The 19,929-nt window shown below is 63.3% G+C and overlaps 3 protein-coding genes across 3 annotated transcripts; 1 reads left to right on the top strand and 2 right to left on the bottom strand.

The window, feature by feature from the left end:
• Positions 1–1,133: 1,133 nt before the first annotated feature.
• Positions 1,134–5,713, bottom strand: SLC35E4 (solute carrier family 35 member E4). The gene is made up of 2 exons (XM_005233313.3): positions 4,585–5,713; positions 1,134–3,227 (listed from the first exon to the last, which is right to left on the bottom strand). The coding sequence occupies exons 1-2, from the start codon at positions 5,195–5,197 to the stop codon at positions 2,800–2,802; spliced, it is 1,041 nt and encodes a 346-aa protein (XP_005233370.2). The 5' UTR covers positions 5,198–5,713; the 3' UTR covers positions 1,134–2,799.
• A 535-nt stretch (positions 5,714–6,248) lies between these two features.
• TCN2 (transcobalamin 2) lies at positions 6,249–11,034 on the bottom strand. Its single transcript, XM_055796668.1, has 11 exons — positions 10,704–11,034; positions 9,400–9,621; positions 8,516–8,702; positions 8,333–8,413; positions 8,080–8,222; positions 7,811–7,972; positions 7,555–7,730; positions 7,067–7,241; positions 6,764–6,956; positions 6,460–6,581; positions 6,249–6,365 (listed from the first exon to the last, which is right to left on the bottom strand). The coding sequence occupies exons 2-11, from the start codon at positions 9,599–9,601 to the stop codon at positions 6,304–6,306; spliced, it is 1,503 nt and encodes a 500-aa protein (XP_055652643.1). The 5' UTR covers positions 9,602–9,621; positions 10,704–11,034; the 3' UTR covers positions 6,249–6,303.
• Positions 11,035–11,242: 208 nt separating this feature from the next.
• PES1 (pescadillo ribosomal biogenesis factor 1) lies at positions 11,243–19,110 on the top strand. Its single transcript, XM_055796667.1, has 15 exons — positions 11,243–11,389; positions 11,889–11,968; positions 12,217–12,370; positions 12,467–12,576; positions 13,821–13,992; positions 14,230–14,319; positions 15,376–15,492; positions 15,666–15,740; positions 16,147–16,236; positions 16,444–16,574; positions 16,735–16,860; positions 17,008–17,192; positions 17,315–17,457; positions 17,790–17,957; positions 18,437–19,110. The coding sequence occupies exons 1-15, from the start codon at positions 11,249–11,251 to the stop codon at positions 18,521–18,523; spliced, it is 1,869 nt and encodes a 622-aa protein (XP_055652642.1). The 5' UTR covers positions 11,243–11,248; the 3' UTR covers positions 18,524–19,110.
• The last annotated feature ends 819 nt before the right edge of the window (positions 19,111–19,929 follow it).

Below are 19,929 nucleotides of genomic sequence, written 5' to 3'. Positions count from 1 at the left end.
CCTGCACAGGGACACCGGCAGCAGCTGGCCCCGCTCCCCGCAGCAGCAGGGCAGGGGGCCAGCCCCATCAGCACCATGATGCACCAAAACCAGGGCGGACAGGGCACAGCCGCTGATGCAGGCGGGATGCGAATAGACCCTGGTGCCAGCAAATGAGTCAGGGGGCGAGGACAGGTGGGTGTTCCCCAGGGAAGGGCTCCTCCAGCCCAGCGATGCCACATGTTTGCAGCTCCTGCTCCTCCTGTCCCCTGGCAGGGCACAGTGTGGGTTGGAGCTCCTGGGAATGCCTGGGAGGGGAGTTTCCCCCAGCCCCAGGCCTGGAGTCACACCAGGGCTTCCCTTTTGAAAGGAACTGGAAAAACTAAAATGACTTTCAACCTTCCGCGTCACGGAAAAGCCTCTGAAATGTGAGCCCAGAAAGCAAATAGGCTTGTGGTTGCTGCTCTTGGCTGGGGCAGGGGCTGTTTGCTGATAACGTGGGGCCCCTTGAGTCCTGGGGCACCCCGGGATTATAGCACGGGCAGGAGCCCACCAGCACACCGCGACAGCATGGCCGACTGCCCTTCCCTCGCCCTGTGCTGGGGAAGCAGCTGTTCCCGGAACGCTTCTGGAAGCAGCCTCAAAATTTGCCGCCCATATGAGTGGAAGAATATTGCTGTTTGGGAAAGAGGGCGGGAGCAAGCAGGGAATTTTCAGGGAGAGCGGGTTGTGCTTGCAGGGTGATGTGAGTCACAGGGCTGGAGAAGGACCGGATGGGTGACACCAGGAGACAGGATGCTCATAGCTCCCCAGCGTCACGCTGCCCTGGGGCAGGGCGAAGCCACGCTGCCACTGGCCAGTGCCAGGTCCCAGCAGCAGTGGCCATCCTCTGGACGCGTGCGAGTGACTCCTCTCCCCATCACTGCGTCCCTGCGTCAACCCTGGGGCTGGGCTGCTAAACCACAGCTGTCCCTGCACAGGAGCACGGAGATGCCAGGCACAGTGGGCACGGTGGTCCTGGCTTCCCCCGGGTGCTGGGACATGCTGAGGCATGTCTGTGCCTCAGTTTCCCACCCCTGCACTGGGCAGTTCATCCCTTCCCACCACGGTGCCAGCGGGCGCTTTGGGTGGGAGATCACCTTGGAAGCTGAGGGTGGAGTACAACAAAAATAGAGCTTTATTTCGGGACAAGTGCAATCAGAGCTGGGTCCTTCGGCCCTGGCGCAGAGACAGTGAGCACGGAAGCAGCCACCACACGCAGTGGTGCCAGTGCACCCGTCACAGCACATCCGCACATCTGTGCTGGCATCAATGCCAGGGCATGCATACACTGGGACGTCCCTTTGCCAAGGTCAGCGTGTGCCATGCCACAGCCCAGCACCATCCCTGAGGGGTGGTGAGTGGGCCTGAGCCGTCCCTGTCCCCTTTGCTGGGCTCTCACCATCTCTGTGAGGGAGCCCTGGGGACGGGCAGGCAGCCCTGCCCCCCCACATGCCTGCTCCAGCCACAGCAAGCCAGGAGGGATGGGGCTGGAGCCGGAGCCGTGGTGGCAGGGAGGGCACGATGGGGACAACAACAATGCGGCAGCATCACCACCAGCCCCATAGGATTGGCACAACACAGTGGGGTTGGGGACACGAGAGGGGACAGTCACCCATCCCATCCCTGGGCTTCTTGTTTGGCCACAAGAGCGGCATGTACACACAGCCCTGGGTTTACTCCAACCAGCAGAGCTTAGTAGTGGTGCACACACACATGCACACACGCACACACACGTGCACACACGCACACACACGTGCACACACAGGCTGCTCCGTGTTTCCCCAGGCAGGACAGCAGTTGGATGTGCAGAGTCATGTATCTGCAGCCACATCCCTGAGCATGCACAGCCTGCGTGTGCACATGGGGACACATGTGACCTGCTCACCCACACTGAGCCTGTGTGCACACCGGTACCTGTCAGCCTGCGTGCACACACACACACGCCCCTGTGCACACAGATGCGTGAAGGTGCATTTGCACACACAGAATCTGCACAGATGTACCTGCAGAGGCTGCGCGCACACACACCTGTGCACACTCGCACATAAAGCTCTGCACAGACACACTTGTGCACAGAGTACCTGTGCACGGCAGCACACCCCTGCCCACATGCATGAGATCTGCTTGCACATGCAGAGCCTGCGCACGCCAATACATATGTGCACACCGGCACATACAGCTCTGCGTACACAGCAACACACCTACACACACAGAACCCGTGCACACCAGCACATGCATGCCCACATGCACATACAGCTGTGCACGCTCACATGTTTATACATACAGAGTCTATACCAACACACATGCCCACATGCATGAGACCTACTTGCATGTGCAAAGCCTTCACACACCAACATACCCGTGCCCCCACGCACACATAGCCACACGCAGAGACCCACGCACACTTACAGAGCCTGTGCACACCCAGCCACGGAGCTGTGCACACAGACCCCCTTGCACACGCACAGCCTGTGCACATCAACACACATGTGCACAGACCTGTGCCAGCCAGCACACGTACACACAGATCTGTGCACGCCAGAAAACACGTGTGCGCACAGAGCTGCACACACCAGAAAATACATGTGCACGCAGAGCTGTGCAAACCAGCACACATACACACAGATCTGTGCACACCAAAAAAAGTGTGCACACAGAGCTGTGTGCACCAGCACGTGTGGACACCAGCACACCTGTGTGCACAGTACCACGCACACCAGCCCACCCATGCATCTGCAGAGCTGTGCTTCCCCTCCGCCCCCATCCCCAGCAGGGACCCTACTCCCGCCTGGGGAGGCCCCATCCCAACCGCGTCGCCCAGCGTGCCGCGATGAGGTCTGGCTGGTGGTACATGAACATCCCGGCCAGCATCAGCCCGATGCCCACATAGCTGAGCCCGCTCAGGTGGCTGCCAAAGAGGAGGCGGGAGAGCAGCAGATTGCCCACCACAGTGACGTTGCCCAGGACGTGGACGGTGAGGGCGGAGGTGAGGGAGAGGATGCAGTAGGTGGCCAGGTTGTAGAGGACGGAGCCCAGGCAGCTGAGTAGGATGCAAGCCCAGAGCGTGCCGTCATAGCGCAGGACACCCTCCCAGGAGGGACCCACCTCCAGCGCCACAGCTGCCCCGAAGAGCAGGCAGAAACTGGGCAGGGAGGTCAGGCAGAGCAGGGAGAGAGCATCCAGCTGGTCCTCCTGCAGCAGCAGACCTGGGGGGGTGGATGGGGACAGTCAGTGGGACACCTGGACCGTCCTAACAGGGACATCCAGCCTCCATGGGGCACCCACAGATGCGAGTCCCTGCACTTGGTGCCTGGGTGGTTAAGAAATGCTGTGTCACCAGGAAGGGGGAAATTGCGGGGGGCAGCCCCTTCCATGGGGCTGGGGGTACCTTGGCTTGGGGGGTGCTCCAGTTTGGGGGTCTAGGGTGCCACAGGACAGGGTTGCATGGGGCAGCTTCCCCACCCCGCGTTGGAGGAAATACGGCTTCCACCCCTACCCTCCCCCAAACCTCTTTTTTCAGCTGATTTTGCAGCCAGCAGGAACATTTCTGGGCATGTGGCCTGACCCCTCTGTGTCCCCATGTCCCCCCACCAGTCATCCAGGGACAGCGGGCACAGCCGGGCTGGCTGCCATGCACAGGCAAGCACAGAGAGGCACATGCTGGGTCCCTGGGGGGACAGAGCAGCCCCCAGCCTCCCTGCGGCCCCCCTCCTTGTCACACAGGTGACAAGGGAACCATGGTGGGTGCTGGACAGTAGCATCCCTTGGGTGGCCACAGCCCTCCCCGCCCCCGGTACAGCCACCAGCAGTGCCCCCGGGACCTTGGCACGGCACAGGGCGTGCGCCTGGCACTCGGCCCCACGCCAGAGCCCGTCCCCCGTGGTGCCCAACTGAGTCACCAGAGGAAACACTCCCTTCCCGGCCGAAAAACAACCCAGCCGGCTCTTCTCCGCCGCCTGGCAAGGACATCTTGGCCCGGGAAGCACCGCGGCTGCCGGACTCCCTGGGCATGGGGACAATGTCACTCGGCACAGGGACTCACAGGGGACCTGGCAGCCCACAGTGCTGGCGAGGGGAGACCACAGGGATGGGGCAGCCTGGGTGTCCCTGTAACAAGCTTAGGTACAGCCACCCCCCATGGCCCCAGGACATGGGACAGTGTCACTGGGAGCCAGCAGTGCCCATGGGTCACCGCAGGGACACCACCGTATTTGCTGGTCACTGACAAAGTGGGATCACAGCAGCTCAGGGCCAGGATCACAGCACAGCCCTGAGGGAGGCATCTGGGTGCGCAAGGGTGGCACTGAGGTGGCACCAGGGACAGGGTGGGCAAGGGGTGGCACTGGGGCTGGGGTGACGCTGGAGTGGCACCAGGGACAGGGCAGAGGGTGGCACCGGAGGACAGAGTGCCACGTAGCTTGGGGTGGCAACAAAGTGGCATAGGGGCCAGGGAGCATCACCAGCACCAGAGTGGCACTGGAGTGACACCAGCACCCCTGCGCCCCAGGGGCTGTGCCAGGGGAGGGAAGGCGTGCAGGACAGGGACAGGCAGCTGGCACTTACTCTGCTGTATGGACTTGAGAGCGCGGAGGACGGTGGCAGCCAGGAGGAAGCCACAGCCCGGCTGGTAGAAGCAGAGCCCGCCGGCAATGCTGCAGGCGGCCCCAGCGCAGACGGGCCCCATGGCGGCATACTGCAGCGGGTGGTGCCGCCGGCCCCCCAGCAGCCCCGACAGCAGGAGGGTGACCAACGGGGTGGTGGTGGCCACTGCCTGTGCCACATCCAGCTGCACGTAGCTCAAGCCCAGGTTTCCCAACGCCACGCTGGTGCAGAAGGTGAGGCTGAGCAAGTAGATCCTGGCGCGGGGCCGGGGGGCTGGCGGTGACGGTCCCCGTGCCCAGCCCAGTGGGTACCCCACGGCCACCCCCGACAGCATGTGGAGGGACGACAGCAGCAGCGGGTAGCGGAAGCCGTGGGTGGCAAAGATCCATTTGTTGAGGCCGGCCATGGTGGTGCCGGTGCCCAGCCAGGCCAGGACGGTGAGGGTCAGGGGCAGCGATGGCCCGGGGGGTGGCCGGCCTCCCCCTGCCTGCCCTGGGTCCGGTTTCCAGGGCCGGAGGGTCCCCTCGCCGGCTGTCATCGGTGCTTCATCGCCGCGGCGGGACCGCAGGCACATGGGCACCAGCTCCGCTCCCCCCGGCTCTCCGCTCTGCCCCGTCTTCCCGTGCCGGGCTGAACGCCGCCGGCCCCGGCAGGCGGTGGTGACGATGGCAGTGGCGGCGACGGCAGCGGTGGCAATGGCAGTGATGGCAGCGGCGGTGATGGCAGTGATGGCAGTGGCGGCGGTGGCTCCTGAGCTCCTGCTGGAAGTGGCGGCTCCCGCCCGGAGGGTGCCCGGGCTCAGCCCCGCGGTACCGGTGCCATGTGCGGGGGAGGCGGCGGCCGGGAGCGAGCGGAAAGTTTGGCGATGGCGGGCAGCGGAGGGAGGGAGGGAGGCTCCTCCCCACGGGCCGCCGCAGCCTCACGGCCGCCCGGCGGGGGGGTACGGGGGGGGCACGCCCGGTGCAGCTGGACCTGCTGGGAACTGGTGGCCGGGCATCCCCACCGGGGCGGCTGGGCAGCCGGTACCGGAGCCGGGCGGCCTCCATGGCGACAGGCGGCGGGATGCGTCAGAGCACACCCCCCCCCCCCCCCCCCCCGCCCCAGACTCATGCGTGCGGCAGGGCCAACGCCATCGCTCCCCACCGCCCGGGGTACCGGACCCCCTGCCTGGGCCCCACCGCCCCAGCCCCGCTCACTGCCGGTCACCCCCGGCAGCTTTTCGGGGTTGCATCAAATCGTGGGGGGAATCACGCAGAGGCACATCCCCAGGACCCCCCCACCCCCTGCCCCGGGCTGCCACGGTCCCCAGCCCTCGAGGCGGGGGGGATCAGTGGGGAGGGCTGGGGGTCCCCCTGAGGGTTTGTTTATGGAGGATGGCCCCCGGCTGGCAGCTTGCGGGGGTGAGCAGCACTGGCTTGGGCACCCCAACACCGGCTGCTCCCAGCAGTCACCTGCCCCATTCCCAAGTGGGGCTGGGACCAGAGGAGCTGCTGGTCTCAGCACTCCCATCCCGCTGTGCCCGCAGGACACAGGGCATTGCCTGTCCCTCCTCCTCCTCCTCCTCCTCCCTGGGCGGATTTGGGGTGCAGGCACATGAGGCACAGGGAAAGCAGGAGACAGGGAGCTGTAGGTCCTGCACCCAGGGCAGGTGTTTCATTGCCATCACACTCCCCATGTCCTCTACCACTTGCTCAGGCGCAGGATGAGGGTCTCCCTGTCGCGAGGTCTGTAGTCAGCGATGCCTGCAGAGAAGAACAGCAGCCCCAGGTGGGAGTGCAGCCATGGGGGCTGCTTAGGACCTCCACCGTCCCCCTGGGACCCCCACCTGACACTCACCCATCTGCAGGCTGGTGCTGGGGGCGGTGAGGAGCTGCCAGTAGCTCTGCTTCTGCTGCTGGGCCTCCAGCCCCAGCACCCTGCTCAGAAAGGGGCCCAGGGGGGTGTCCCGGGTGTCAAACCTGGTGGGTGGGAGAGGGGGGTGAGGGTCTGGCCCCAGCACTGCTGACACTGGGGCAGCTCTGCTGCCAAGGGAGCCAGGCAGCGGGGATCAGGGTGAGCCCATGGCACAGGTGCAGGGCACGTGGCCACCCTGGGTGTGACACCCAGGGACCCCAGAGGATGCTCATGCATGGCGACATACGTGAAGTTGGAGGGTCCCTGCACAGCAGCTGCCGTAAGCACGTCCAGGAGGGAGGCACTGGCGGGCACAGACACTGGCTGGTCATAGAGCCGGTGCTGGGAACACCGCAGCTCGGGGCACTCCACCACCAGCTGCACAGTCTTGTTCCCTGGCCTCTCCGGCAGCGGTTCAGGGCTGATGGGCATCAGCGTGTCTGCAAGAAGCCACCATGGTGGCGATGGACACAAAACCACCACTGTGACGGCATCTGCACTAACCCCATCCCAGCTTTCCCCCATCTCCCCACGCCACCCTGGCTCCTACCCGGCTCCTCCCGGCAGCGCATGGAGGCTATGTCCAGGTAAGAGCGGCCGTACAACACCGGCAGTGCCTGGGCCATGGTGGCAGCGGTGGTGAAGGCGTCCAGGTTCTCCAGCAGCGCAGCCATGGCCCGGCCATACGCTGGCTGCGTCTGGCACATGCTGGTGGCGATGAAGACCTGGGAGCCGGAGGGAGGAAGGTGGCAGGGCAGCAGCCCAAGGAGGGAGGTGTGCTGGGTCCCTGTGGGCACCGTGCTGCTGCTGCTGAGCACCACCTGCCTGCGCACCCTCTGCCCTGGGGCAGCTGCCTCTGCCCAGGCACCCATATCCGCAGCCACGCTCACGCCTACACCCAGCGTGCTCCTTTGCTCATGCCTGCACCGATGTCCGCACCGGAGCATGCACCCAGTCCTGCACGCACCAGTGTCCCAAACCTCCGCCCGTGCCTGCACCCATGCCCCACCCTGGAGGCCCCCTGCAGATGACACCCACCTGCATGGCCCAGGGGGTGCTGTAGACATTGCCAATGAAGCCATCCTGGCCCTGCGCCTCAACCATCCTCCTCCTCACCCTGCGTGTGGCCGCCCGCAGCTCTGCCGCCAGCCTGGTCCCCACCAGCCGCTGCTGCTCCAGGCAGGTGAAGGCCAGTGCCACCACTGCCTCCGTGTCTGCAGGGACATGGTGTCACCCTGGCTGCTGTGCACTTGCCCTGGGCGCCACCGTCCCACCTGTCCCCAGGGACCCTTACCCACAGCGCTGCCGCTGCTGTGCCTGAATCTGCTGTGGTGCTCAGCTGCCAGGAGCCGACGGATCACCTCTTCCCGCACCCGCTTGCGGTGGACGCACAGTGCCAGCACGCCCAGGCTGTACTGGTAGTAACTGGTGAGGGGGTGGCCATGGTGCCGGGAGCCTGGAGACATGGTGTCATGTCACCAGAGTGAGCTGGTGGCCCCATGGCTGAACATGCTGGTGCCCAGGTGGGTGCTCACCACGGTAGCCCTGTGGGGATGCTCTCACCTGCCCAGTCCTCCTCCAGGTAGTATTTCAGCCATGTCACCAGTGAGCGCAGAGGACCAGGCTCCAATGCGGGACAAGTGGCCTGCAGCCCCAGCAGGTACAGTGCCAGCCGCCCCGTCTCCGGCCACTCTGCCTCAGTGCTCCTGCAAGCCACTGCATCAGCTTCCGCCAGCAGCCAGAGCCCCCCGACCATGCTGGGGGGCTGTCACCCTGCTGGTGGAGGGGACCGTCCCCATGGGACAGATGCACGTACATGCTGTGCTCAGCAGCCGCAGCATCCTGCTGGGGGTGGCTGTGGGGTGCAGCGTGGGGCCGCCCAGCTGCCTGCACACTCCTGTGGGAACTCAGCATCAGTGGGCTGCTGGGGCAGCATGGGTGGACAGAGGACACCCCCCAGAGGCACACGGCAGGGAGCCGGTGACCCCTTGGGACCTACCTGCCATAGTGGCGCTGGAAGGTGTCCCGCAGCTGTGCCAGGTACTGCTCCTCCCTGCGCAGGTTGTGGACATGGGCCAGGCGAAGGGCCAGATAGACACTGGGGTCAGGGTCCCGCGTCGGGTCCGCCACCAGCCCCAGCAGCTGGGCACTCAGTGCCTGCACCACTGCCGCCTTTCCCGGGGCTTCTACCCGCCACGGCCCCAGGGAGAGGGATCAGAGGGTGAGGGGTGGGCAGGAGGGGGCCAAGCCCACCCCAAGCACCAGCCCCATACCATCTGCAGCCCCCAGTACCAGTTGCATGGGGCCAAGGTTGTGATGGACACCCAGCATCCCAACCCTGCTGCGCTCCCCATGCCTTCTACATCCCTTCAAGTCCCAAAACCTCAAGTCCCCCCAACTCCAAAAACATGGAAGAAACAAGAAACATGACATGGAATGGAAGCGTGGAGAATCCAAAGCCCTGGCATGGCCACCCTCCACCATGCCCATAGGGCTGGCAAGGTGCTGGGGTCGTACCACTAACCCCAGGGACCCTGCAGGACCTAGGGGGGCTGCAGGCATCGGAGCAGGGAAAGTGGGCTTTGGGAAGGGGGTACAGGAATAAGGCTCAACCCTGGCAGCCACTGGGGAGAGCGCTGCCCTGGAAAACTCACTGGAGGGGTTTCACAAGGCCAACACCCTCACTGAGGCATGGGGCTGGAATACAGGATGGTGCTCATCCCCCCTAGCCCTGCCCTGGTGGACCCCCCTCCACTGCCACAGCCAGCTCAGGGACCCGCTCTGGGCTCTGTCCTGCATGGGCGAGACCCCCAGCTCCAGCGGGGTCCCCAGGCAGGAGGCAGGGGTCCAGGGCCACAGGTGGTGGCTGGCTGCTGTACTCACCGCAGAGCTGGGCAGGCAGGACCGCAGCCTGCAGCAGGATGAGAAGCAGCCACATGCCAGAGCGAGGGAATGGGTGCCACAGCACAGCACGACTGGCAGCCCGGCAGAGGCAGGCGGAGCCCGGCTGAGCAAGACAGGACACCACTGGGGACGGGAAGGTGTCACAAGATGCTGTTTCCGCACACTGGGGCCAAGTCAGCATAAAACGGGAAAGGACTTTGGCTGCAGACAAAGCAAAGGGAAGCAGAGCCGACCCACGCCAGGGCAGAGATAAAGTTCTCACGGCCGCTTTTCCCTCTCAGCTCCCTGACCTGGCACAAACCATGCAAGCACCAAGGTCTCCCTGCCCTCCACACCATGGGCAGGGCAGCAAGACCCAAACTGCCAGTGTTCAGGTCAAAATCACTGGTCAAAGTTAACCCAAAAAAAGAAAGGGGATGAAAACCCCCAAAACCCTGCACCCTCCATCGCTGTAACCTTTGAAACCAGTAACTAAACTACTCGCCTGGAACTGGGTTTTTATTGAAGAGGAGAATGAGGATTAATCAGTCCAACTCAGCCGATGAGTGGGTATTGGGGTGCTGAACCCCAAAAGGTAAATCCCCACAGCCTACGGGAGTCCTGGGGTGCTGCTGGGGCTCAGGCCTCTGCCTGCCGAGGGACACCTGAGCTCAGAAGCAGGTGACAGGCTGTGGGGACTCCCTCCTGCCCCCCACAAAACCCCTGCACCTAGCAGCAGCTGAGGACTGGGCTCCCAGTCTCCATCACCGTCCTGGGATATGGCAGGGATCTGCACCGGGATCAGCCAGGGCATGGCCATGGGTGCCCCACCAGCGATGCTGGGCAGAGGAGACCTGTCCCCTCCTGCCACTGAGGTCAGCTGCTCTCTCAAGGGTACTGGGGATGGCTGAGGGCTGCAGGAGGGCACATAGCACCGATCAGCACCCAGAGGCACCACCGGGTTCACGAAGCACCCAGAGACAGCAGCACACACTACCCTGCTGGCTGCAACCCCAGAGGCAGTCCAAGTCCCCCCTCAGGGACCACAGGTCAGGTCCAAGTTCACGTTACCCGCAGCCCCACATGACATCAGACAAACCCACATCCCACCCTCGGGGTCAGGCTGGAAACTAATGACCACAAAACCTCCCGGGGTCACCCCAGCTCAGGGACAGGCACCCTGAATGCCCAGCTTGCTAATACTAACACCACAGCACCGGGGGCCCTCGGCTGGCTGGGACAGCCAAATCCCTTCGTGTGGACCCCCTGCCCTCCGGGAGATGCGCTGGTACCCGGGGACTCGCTGTGCAGGGACAGGGGGTCCGGCGGCCTCTGAGGCAAGGGAGAGGCTAGGGAGAAAGGTGCGGGCCAGGGGCCTCCAGAGCCTGGGTTGAGTGGGGCCGAGACAGCCGGGCCTTCCCCCAGGAGCCATCCGCGCTCGCCCCTCAGCTAGGCCCTAGAGAACGGGGTCCCCCAGCGACTGCACCCCGTGCACCGGAGCGCGGCCTGCCGCGGCCTAAGGGCCGCCTCCCGCTGGCCAGCGCCGGCCAGCAGCGACCCGCCAGCCCACTGGCCCTGCGGGTGACCAGGACCCCCCCAGCATCCCGTCCCCGCGGGTGGCCGAGCCGGGCCGGACCCTGCCGCCGCCGCTCCCCGCAGCACCCCCGCCGCGCCGCTGGGCCCCCCACCCCGCTGCATCCCGGCATGCCCCGCGCCGCCCCGCAATATCCCGGCGCGCTCCGCGCCGAAGGACCCCTCCCGCCAGGCCGGGCGGGCTGCCCGCGGCGCGCCTGACCAAGCCCGGCCCCGCCGCGCTGCCCGCCCTGCCCGCCCTGCCCGCCCTGCCCGCATGAGCGGAGCGGGGCGGGGCGGCTGGGGCGGGCGCGGGCCGCGGGCGCAGGCAGCACCGGGGCAGCCCGGGGGCCTACGGCGCCGGGAGCACGCGGGCGGCGGCGGCGGCGGGGCCATGGGTGGGCTGGAGAAGAAGAAGGTACCGCGGCATTCCTATCCCTGTCCCTGTCCCTCCGCTCGGCGGCCACGCTAACGCTTCCTGGCGCCCGTGCCCGCCTCTAGCCGGTGCCTCCCTGCATCGTGCCGCTCCCCCCCCCCCCCGGTACCGGTGCCATCCCCGATCTCCACCCTCGGTGCCAGCCCATTCGTGCCGTGACACCCGGTGCCCGGTCTCCACCACCCCCCTAGCTGGCCCCCCACCTCCGGTACCGGTGCCCGCCTCTGTCTCCCCCCCGGTACCGGTGCCACACACACACACCCCGGTGCCCGTGCCCATCCGTGCCGTGACACTGCGCCCGGTCTCCCCCCCTCCGCCCTCAGCGGGCCCTACCCGGTGGCCCCTTTCAGCCCCCTGCCGCCGGTTCTCGTTTATCCTCCCTCTCCGGGCACCCCGGTGGCTCCGGGGCTGCCCCTCCCGCCCCACTCCCGATGGGGGCCCCGCCCCATGCTGACCCCCCCGACCCCCCCTCTCTCCCCAGTACGAGCGGGGAGCCGCCACCAACTACATCACCCGCAACCGGGCGCGGAAGAAGCTGCAGCTGAGCCTGCCCGACTTCAGGTGCGCCCGCCGCTGAGCCCGGGACCCCCGGGACCCCCCGGACCCTGCCCGGGCACCAGCAGGAGATGGAGCCCATGGTGGGAGCATGGGGTGCCCCTTTCCCTGGGCAGTGTGGTGGTGTATTCTGCGTGGCCGGGGGGTTTCAGGCTGCTGAGTGTTTTGGGGGTTTCCCCCCACGAGGGGTGGCAGCGCGGGGAGGGGGGGAGGGGCCCCAGGGCCCTGTGTCTCATCCTTGTGGCCGTGCCCAGGCGTCTCTGCATCCTGAAGGGGATTTACCCCCACGAGCCCAAGCACAAGAAGAAGGTGAACAAAGGCTCCACGGCACCCAGGACCTTCTACCTCCTCAAGGATATCAAATTCCTCCTTCACGAGCCCATCGTCAACAAATTCCGGGAGTATAAGGTAATTGTCTTGCACGAGACCCCGGGGTGGTGCCTGAGGGGCTGCTCAGGGCTTGTCCTCTCCTGCAGAGCCCCCAGCCTCCCCCTGTCCCCCCAGGTTTTCGTGCGGAAGCTCCGGAAGGCGTACGGGAAGAGCGAGTGGAGCACCGTAGACCGGCTGAGGGACAACAAGCCCAGCTACAAGCTTGACCACATCGTGAAGGAGAGGTGAGCCACTGGCCAAGTCCGAGCAGAGCCATCCTCTTTTGGGAGGAGCTTTCCCTGCAGCTGCCTGGACCTGTGGAGCCTTCACCATGTCTGTCCCTCTTTAGGAATCCACCTCCTATATATCATCTGGGTTTTTTTGTGGAAACCAGCATTTCTGGGCTGGAGAAGACTGTAGTGTGCTGCACGCTGGCTGTAGCAAAGCATGAGTGAGGAGGGCATGCCTGGCTGTCCTAGGTGGCTCCAGGAAGATGCTGAGAGCTCTCCTCTCCCTGAGCAGTGTTTTCCTTGGAGGGAAGGCTGGTAGAGGGTGCATTGTGCCAACAGGGTTGTTGAACTTGGTGGCAGTGAGAGAGGAGAGGACTCAGGATAGAGGGAACCTACTCTGGCAGGTCTCTCTTCAGTGTCCCAGTGGTGCCTGGGACCTTGGGTGCAGAGAGGGAAAGGAGAAACAGCACTGAGAGACAGATGCTGCCCTGACGAGCTCTGTGCTCGGGAGGGAGCGCTGGGCACCTGGCAGCTGCACCACTGCTCGAGCTGTGGGGCCGCGCTGTCTCCCTCCAAATGCGACGTTTAAGTCCTGCAGTTTTCATTTGGGCCTCATCTGTCTGGCCAAGGAGGGCCACGTCCCGGTGTGCTGCGCCGCAGGCACGCTTGTCTCCGTGGGTCCAGGCAGGGATTCCCCCATGGGTCAGTGTAGCAGGTGCCCTAAACGCTGTTTACACTCTCCCTGTAATCAGGGGTGTTGCCATCCCCTCAGCCAGGGCGCTTCCTGGCTCCCTGAAGAGCCCTGAGCCCCGGGAGCTGTGTGGCTGCAGGCTTCTCCCTGCCCAGGAGGGACACCCTGTCCCTGTGGGTCACCAGCTTTGGTGGGATGCGTGGCAGATGGATGTTCCATGGTGCTGGTTCCTTTCTCGTGCAAGGTCTCTGCCAGGCCCAGCACCTTCTAGAATCATAGGATGGTTTGGGTTGGAAGGGACCTTAAATTTCATCTAGTTCCAACCCCTTGCCCTGGGCAGGGACACCTTCCATTAGACCATGTTTCTCCAAGCCCTGTCCAGCCTGGCCTTGAACTCTTCCAGGGACGGGGCATCCACAGCTTCCCTGGGCATCCTGTGCCAGCAGCTCACCACCCTCACAGTGAAGAATTTCTTCCTAATATCTAACCTAAATCTACCCTCTACCCTCTCTTCTTTTGGTGGCCACTGGGGCTGGGTGTGATTCCCCCTTCTTCTGCCCGGGCGCAGGTACCCAACTTTCATAGACGCGCTGCGGGACCTGGACGATGCTCTCTCCATGTGCTTCCTCTTCTCTACCTTCCCGCGGACGGGCAAGTGCCATGTCCAGACCATCCAGCTCTGTCGACGCCTGGCTGTGGAATTCCTTAACTACGTCATTGCCTCCCGCTCCCTGCGGAAGGTGGGCACTGCAGGGGAGGATGGGGCCAAGAACCTCCCTGCCCCAGGGGGGCTGTGGAGACAGGGGCATGGGACTTGTGCCAGCTGTGCTGGCAGCTTCAGACTGGGAACAAGTCCTACCGGGCTGTCTGTGATGCTTCCCTGATGAACCTGCTGACAGTGGAAGGGCTAACGAGGGCAGGGGCAGGGAAACACCCATGGCCTTCCCCCCCTGAGCTTTCACTCTGTTCCCTGCCAGGTCTTCCTCTCCATCAAGGGCATCTACTACCAGGCTGAGGTGCTGGGGCAGCCCATCACCTGGATCACCCCTTACACCTTCTCCCACGATGTGAGTACCCACCAGGAGCATGGCAGGATCCATGCAGGCTGTGTGCTGCTGCTGCCTCGCTGCTCCCTTTCCTGTGGCTGGGGAAGAGTTGAGAGACTGTCCTGTGGCTCTCATGCTGCAGACAAAGCCTGTGGTGACCGCGGGGCCAACTCAGGAGGCATGCAGGGCCACAGCCCTCTTCTAACCCCCAGGATGGCTGTACCTGTGTCCCCTGTGGCTGGCTGTACCAGTCTCCCCAGTTCCTTATTTCCGTTTGTCAATTATTAAAATGTGCCTCAATCAGCAATTAAAGATTAACCGGCAGGAATGAGGCTGGTGGCACTTAGGGAAGAGCCGAGTCAGACCCCACACCCTCTGCCAGGGTGGTTCTGCTGCAGCCCCTGTGCAGTCCGGGCAGGTGGAAGGGTGAGGGAAGAGCTGTGGGTGCTACTGTGCCAGGACAGCCGCGTGGCTGTGCCGCACCTTGCCACGATCCTCGGCAGGCAGGAGGTTGCCATCCCAGCAGTGCCCTCTTGTTTCACTCCCAGGCTTTCCAGGGCTTGGCACAGTTGGGTTGGGGCTTTCCAGCTTTGTGGCCTTTGGTATGGCCCATGCTGGGGCCTACCTCCCCAGCTCATCCCCGCAGCATCTCTGCCAGCCCATGTCCTTCCCAGCCAGCGTTACTTCTCACTGCCTTGAGTCCTGGCTGTTGTGAGGTTGGCTGGGTCCCTGCTGGGTTTGGCTCTTTGTCCTGCTCTTCTCCAGCTTTGCTGTGGCCTCCACTCCTCACCCGGAGGAGCAAAGTCCCTGGACCAAGCCACCAAGGGACCATCCACGATGGGATGAGGTGCTCCATCTGTCCAAGCAGGTCCCTTCATGGAGGGGTGGCAGCAGGGCCCCATGTAGCAGCCTGGAGAGCTCTCCCTGCCCAGGGTCTGGCAGTGGTCATGGATCTCCAGAACCTGCTGTGAAGGCGACAGGATCCTCCTGCCTGTGCCGATGGCATGGGCCTCTGTCCCTGCAGATGGGATTCTGGTCCTTTGTCCTTGTGTCCTCATCCTTTCCATGTGCCTGCAGCACCCCACAGATGTGGATTACCGTGTGATGGCCACCTTCACCGAGTTTTACACCACCCTGCTGGGCTTCGTCAACTTTCGCCTCTACCACTCCCTCAACCTGCTCTACCCCCCCAAGGTGAGGCCACCGCCTGCCCTGGGGATGCGCTGTGCTGGCCCGAGCCAGGTGGCACCACCTGATGTGGGTGGTGGGAAGTGAGCTCATGTTGGAGAGTTGGTGTGGTGGATGGGGGGATGTTTGGGGACTCTGGGTTTGGGAACTGCCTCCCTACATGTCTTGTTTCTGCCTAGATTGATGGCCAGGCTGATGAGCTGAAGCCTGTGGAGGGCAAAGAGTACGCCATGGATTCAGAGAGCTACCTGGAGGTGAGGGACGCTGCCATCACTATGGTCCATGGGAGAACCCTGTGTGGTCTTGTCCTGACTGCAGACCTCCTCCTGGCATGGGGCACTGTGTGAGGACCAAGGGGCAGAGCCAGATCCCTTGTGGTGGAAGGGGCTCCTCCAGAACTCCTTGTCTCTGTAGACTAGCCAAGGGAGGAGCTGTGCTTGGCCTTGGGAGCCACTGGCCTCCCCCCTGCATGGCAGGGAACCCTCTGAAAGCCCTGTGCTGGGGCCTGCAGTGTGAGACAGTACATGGAGGAAGGCTGTCTGGTCCTAGGTTGTGTGACCTGTTGCTCTGAGAAGTTGCCTTCCTCCAGGAGGATGCCCTTTGTCCCATCCCCAAATTACTGGCTGGGCGTGACACCTTCTTGGTCTCCTCCCACTGCAGAAACTGTCGGCTCTGAGCGCCAGCCTGGCCCGTGTGGTGGCACCGACCCACGAGGACGAGGTGGAGATGGATGAGTTCCCAGTGGAGGGGGTAAGAGCCTGGGGGGGGAGCTCAGCCCTGCCCTTGGGTGATGCTGTGTGCAGTATGTCTGGTGCCCAGGCAAAGGCTGGCAGGGCCTGGTGTGGTGTTGGGAGGGACTGGCAGGAGGGTGGAGACAGCATCTGAGAGCCCCCTTGCAGAGAGGGGCTTGGCAGGGGCTGTTTTTGGGGAGGAGGCTGAATGCTTTGTTCTGAGCAGGAGACTGCAGAGCAGATGGATGCGAAAAAGAAGGAACAGGAGGCCCTGGAGAAGCACAAAAAGCTGTTTGAGGGGCTGCGCTTCTTCCTCAACAGGGAGGTACCTCGCGAGCCACTGGCCTTCATCATCCGGTACGTGGTGGGTGGCACCTCAGCAGCCGTGCTACACCATGATTGCCTCCCCAGCCTTTCTGTAAGGACTTTTGAGGCCAGTCTGCCTGACATCCCACAGGCGAGGTGACCCTGAGGGCCCCTCCTGCCTGCCTGACTCCTCGGTGGGTTTTGCTGGCAGGTGCTTTGGTGGCCAGGTCTCCTGGGACAAGTCCCTGTGCATTGGTGCCACCTATGACGTGAGCGACCCCTCCATCACCCACCAGATTGTTGACCGGCCCCAGGTGCAGCAGCAGGTTGTTGGCAGGTGAGTAAGGCGCATGGCCTGTCCCCACAGAGTGTCCCTGGCCATCTCAGAGCTGTCCCACGCTGTGTCTGCTCCCTTGCAGCCCCATGGGCTCCAGAGCCTGCGGTGGGAGGGAAGAGTCTGAGCCTGCGTCCCTCTGCCCCACAGGTACTACCTGCAGCCTCAGTGGGTCTTCGACTCCGTCAATGCCAAGCTGTGCCTCCCTGTGGCCGACTATTTCCCTGGCGTGCAGCTGCCCCCGCACCTCTCGCCCTTCGTGACGGAGCAGGAAGGAGACTACATCCCTCCTGAGAAGCTGAAGCTGCTGGCTATGCAGAGGGGCGAGAACCCAGGTGAGGGGAGGCTCCCAGGTCAGAGGAGTTGAGGAGCCGGGCAGCGTTGCTGCCTCAGCAGGGCTGTACCTGCTCTGGAGCCGGCGACTGCTCTCCTGTTGGTAACGGTGGTCTCTCTGTAGATGGAGAGAGTGAGGAGGAGGAGGAAGAGGAGGAAGAGGAGGGTGACAATGACAAAGAAGAGGAGGAGGAGGAAGATGAGTCTGAAAAGGAAGAGGAGATGAAATTAAAGAAGATGGAAGAGCAGAAGACTCAGAGCAACAAGGTACGGTGCCAGCAGCGGGGTGGGAGCCCCAGGACGAGGCAGCTGTGGTGAGCTCTGTCTCTGCTGGGGCTTTGCTTGCTGCGGGGTGTCCTGGCCCGCTCCCTGCTCTGGGACTGCTGGGGCTGTGCTGCTCCTGTGGCAGCCACCACACCTCTGGGTCCTGGACCTGTGTCCATGAGCTGCAGCTCCCATTCACGCTCAGGACCTGCTGCCTGGTCTGGAGAGTGCTGTGGCTCTTCTGTGGCCCCCAGTGAATGTGTGGAAGCATCTCTCCCTGGGAAGGGTGGTGGGTTCCCAGTGTCTGGGGTCCTGAGCTCTGCAGCTCCCTGCAGGCGCTTCCCGTGAAAGTGACCGCTGGCAAGCTGCGGCTGGAGGACAAGCAACGCCTGGAGCAGGAGCAGCAAAGTGAGGAGAAGCGTCTGGCCATCATGATGATGAAGAAAAGGGAGAAATACCTCTACAAGAAGATCATGTTTGGCAAGAAGCGCAAAGTCCGAGAGGTACGAGCGTAGGGCTGCTGTGGGCAAGGACCCTTGCCTGCATCCCGGTGCTAGCTCTCACCAGTCAGCTTGCAGCTACAGGTCATCAACACGGGGTCTGTCCTCACCTCAGGGGAGAGGGAGCAGCTTCTGCTTCTGACACTACCAGCTCTGGGCTGCCTCTGCTCCTCTCTGTACCTGGTGAGGGCACTGAGCAAAGGTGGGCAAGGGTGAGGCCCTGCCAGCCTCTTCCCCGGTGTCACCAGGCTGCGGTCTCGATCCTGGCAGGGCAGAGCCCCTTCTGCTCCCTTGAGGCTGTGGCTTGTGCTCAAAGTGGAGCTGCTGCTCCTCTCTGCCCTGTGCCTGACCTGGGTGCCCGCAGCAGACGGAGCCTCCCATCTCTGCCACGTACAGCAGGAGGGTTTGGCAGGGCTGGGGGCAGAGCAGCCCGTGGTGTCTGCAGACCGGTCTGACTGTGGGTCTCGGGGATTTCTCTACAGGCCAACAAACTCGCTGCAAAGAGGAAAGCCCACGACACTGCCGTTAAAGAGGAGAAAAAGAAGAGCAAGAAGGCACGACGAGCGTGACTGGGCCCTGGGGTTTCCTGAGGGGGCTGGCTGGCTGGCTGCACCCTGTGGACACCACTGCATTTGGGTCAAAACCCTTCAGCTTTGCTTTTGAGACAGAAATGCTAAATGAAAACATTTCCCATCTGTAAATACACCTCCCACTGTGCCTTTCCCAGGGCTCCCTCAGCTCCCCTGCGCTGGTGTTGCTGCCCACCCCTGCCAGGGCTGCAGGATTAGTGTTGCAAGGACTGTCCTCTTCACGCTGGTGCCACCTCTGCTTCCTGACCTGCAGGGGTGGCGGGTGAGGAAGAAGAGGTCAGGGAGAGCTCTGGGCTCTTGCAGGTCCCTCTGGGATTGTTCCTTTTGAATTTGCTGAGCCCCCATGGCAGAGCAGCTCTCCAGGGCTGCCTGGCATGGCAGGGTGTTGTGGTGTGTTTTGGAGGCTCTGCACAAAGAGTGGGGCTTTGCCCCAGCTTTGGCAGAGGAGTCTGCAGCAGAGGAGAGCCCATCCTCTGCTCAGCCTGGAGCTACCCTACAGCATCCTCATGGTAGGCCGTACTTCTCTTGTATTTTTATTTGTAATTAAAGAAGGTGATGCTTTCCCAGTGGTGTGTGTTGTTTGTTACCTCCTGGCCGTGGCGTGGTGGCACAGCTGCACTCTGCCTGGTCCTGGGCATGGCAGAGGAGGCACAGATCTGTCCATCCAAGATACATGTGGGGCTGGAGTTGGCTCCTCATCCTGTGCCACATGAGTACGTACATCTAGGAGATGGAGCAGAAGGTACAGAGTATGGTTTCTGCTCCAGGTGCCACAGCCTGTGAGCACTGTCACTGTTACTTTGCTCCTTGTCACCTTTGCCAGTCCTTGTTCCCAGCAGCAGGTCTTGGTAAGGTCTGCTCCATCCTGGCTGGGTGCTGAGAGCCAACTCACTTTGTTCAACCAGAGGGAAGTGCAAAGCCCTGCTACTGGGGAGGAGCAGCACCAGGACATGGTGGGGCCATGGGAAGCAGCGCTGTAGAAGAGGACCTGGAGGTCCAGCCAGGCACCAACTGGACCATGTGCCACCAACGTGCCCTTGGAGCAAAGAAGGCTAATCAAGCTGCTTGAGAAGTGTTGGAGGAGGTTGAGGGAGATGATCCTGCCCCTTGGTGCTGGTGAGGCCACTCATGGAATGCTGTGTCCAGCAATGGGCTTCCTAGCGCAAGAGAGGCATGGACACGCTGGAGCATATCCAGTGAAGGGTCACCAAGATGATGGAGGGATGGGAGCGTCTCTCCTAGGAGGGCAGGCTGCGAGAGTTGGGACTGGAAAAGTTCAGGTTCAGGGGGATCTTATCAATGGGTATAGATACCTGAGGGAAGGGTGTGAAGGTAGAGGCAGGTTCTTCTCGGTGGTGTCCAGTGCCAGGACGTGAGGCAATGGC

This window comes from Falco peregrinus, chromosome 2, assembly GCF_023634155.1.
Source record: "Falco peregrinus isolate bFalPer1 chromosome 2, bFalPer1.pri, whole genome shotgun sequence".
NCBI lineage: Eukaryota > Metazoa > Chordata > Aves > Falconiformes > Falconidae > Falco > Falco peregrinus.
Note: the sequence above shows the minus strand (reverse complement) of the source record. Positions and strands in the feature narration are given on the sequence as shown.

What these genes read in the sequence shown, in the direction of transcription:
- PES1 (XM_055796667.1), top strand. Translation starts at nt 11,249, where the DNA reads ATGAGCGGAGCGGGGCGGGGCGGCTGGGGCGGGCGCGGGCCGCGGGCG. An exon ending in GTGGGCTGGAGAAGAAGAAG is followed by an intron (nt 11,390 to 11,888) that starts GTACCGCGGCAT and finishes CTCTCTCCCCAG; the next exon opens with TACGAGCGGGGAGCCGCCAC. An exon ending in GACCACATCGTGAAGGAGAG is followed by an intron (nt 12,577 to 13,820) that starts GTGAGCCACTGG and finishes GCCCGGGCGCAG; the next exon opens with GTACCCAACTTTCATAGACG.
- TCN2 (XM_055796668.1), bottom strand. Translation starts at nt 9,601, where the DNA reads ATGCTGACTTGGCCCCAGTGTGCGGAAACAGCATCTTGTGACACCTTC. An exon ending in GCACCCCCTGGGCCATGCAG is followed by an intron (nt 7,242 to 7,554) that starts GTGGGTGTCATC and finishes TCCGGCTCCCAG; the next exon opens with GTCTTCATCGCCACCAGCAT. An exon ending in CAGGGACCCTCCAACTTCAC is followed by an intron (nt 6,582 to 6,763) that starts GTATGTCGCCAT and finishes CCCACCCACCAG; the next exon opens with GTTTGACACCCGGGACACCC.
- SLC35E4 (XM_005233313.3), bottom strand. Translation starts at nt 5,197, where the DNA reads ATGTGCCTGCGGTCCCGCCGCGGCGATGAAGCACCGATGACAGCCGGC. An exon ending in TCTCAAGTCCATACAGCAGA is followed by an intron (nt 3,228 to 4,584) that starts GTAAGTGCCAGC and finishes CCACCCCCCCAG; the next exon opens with GTCTGCTGCTGCAGGAGGAC.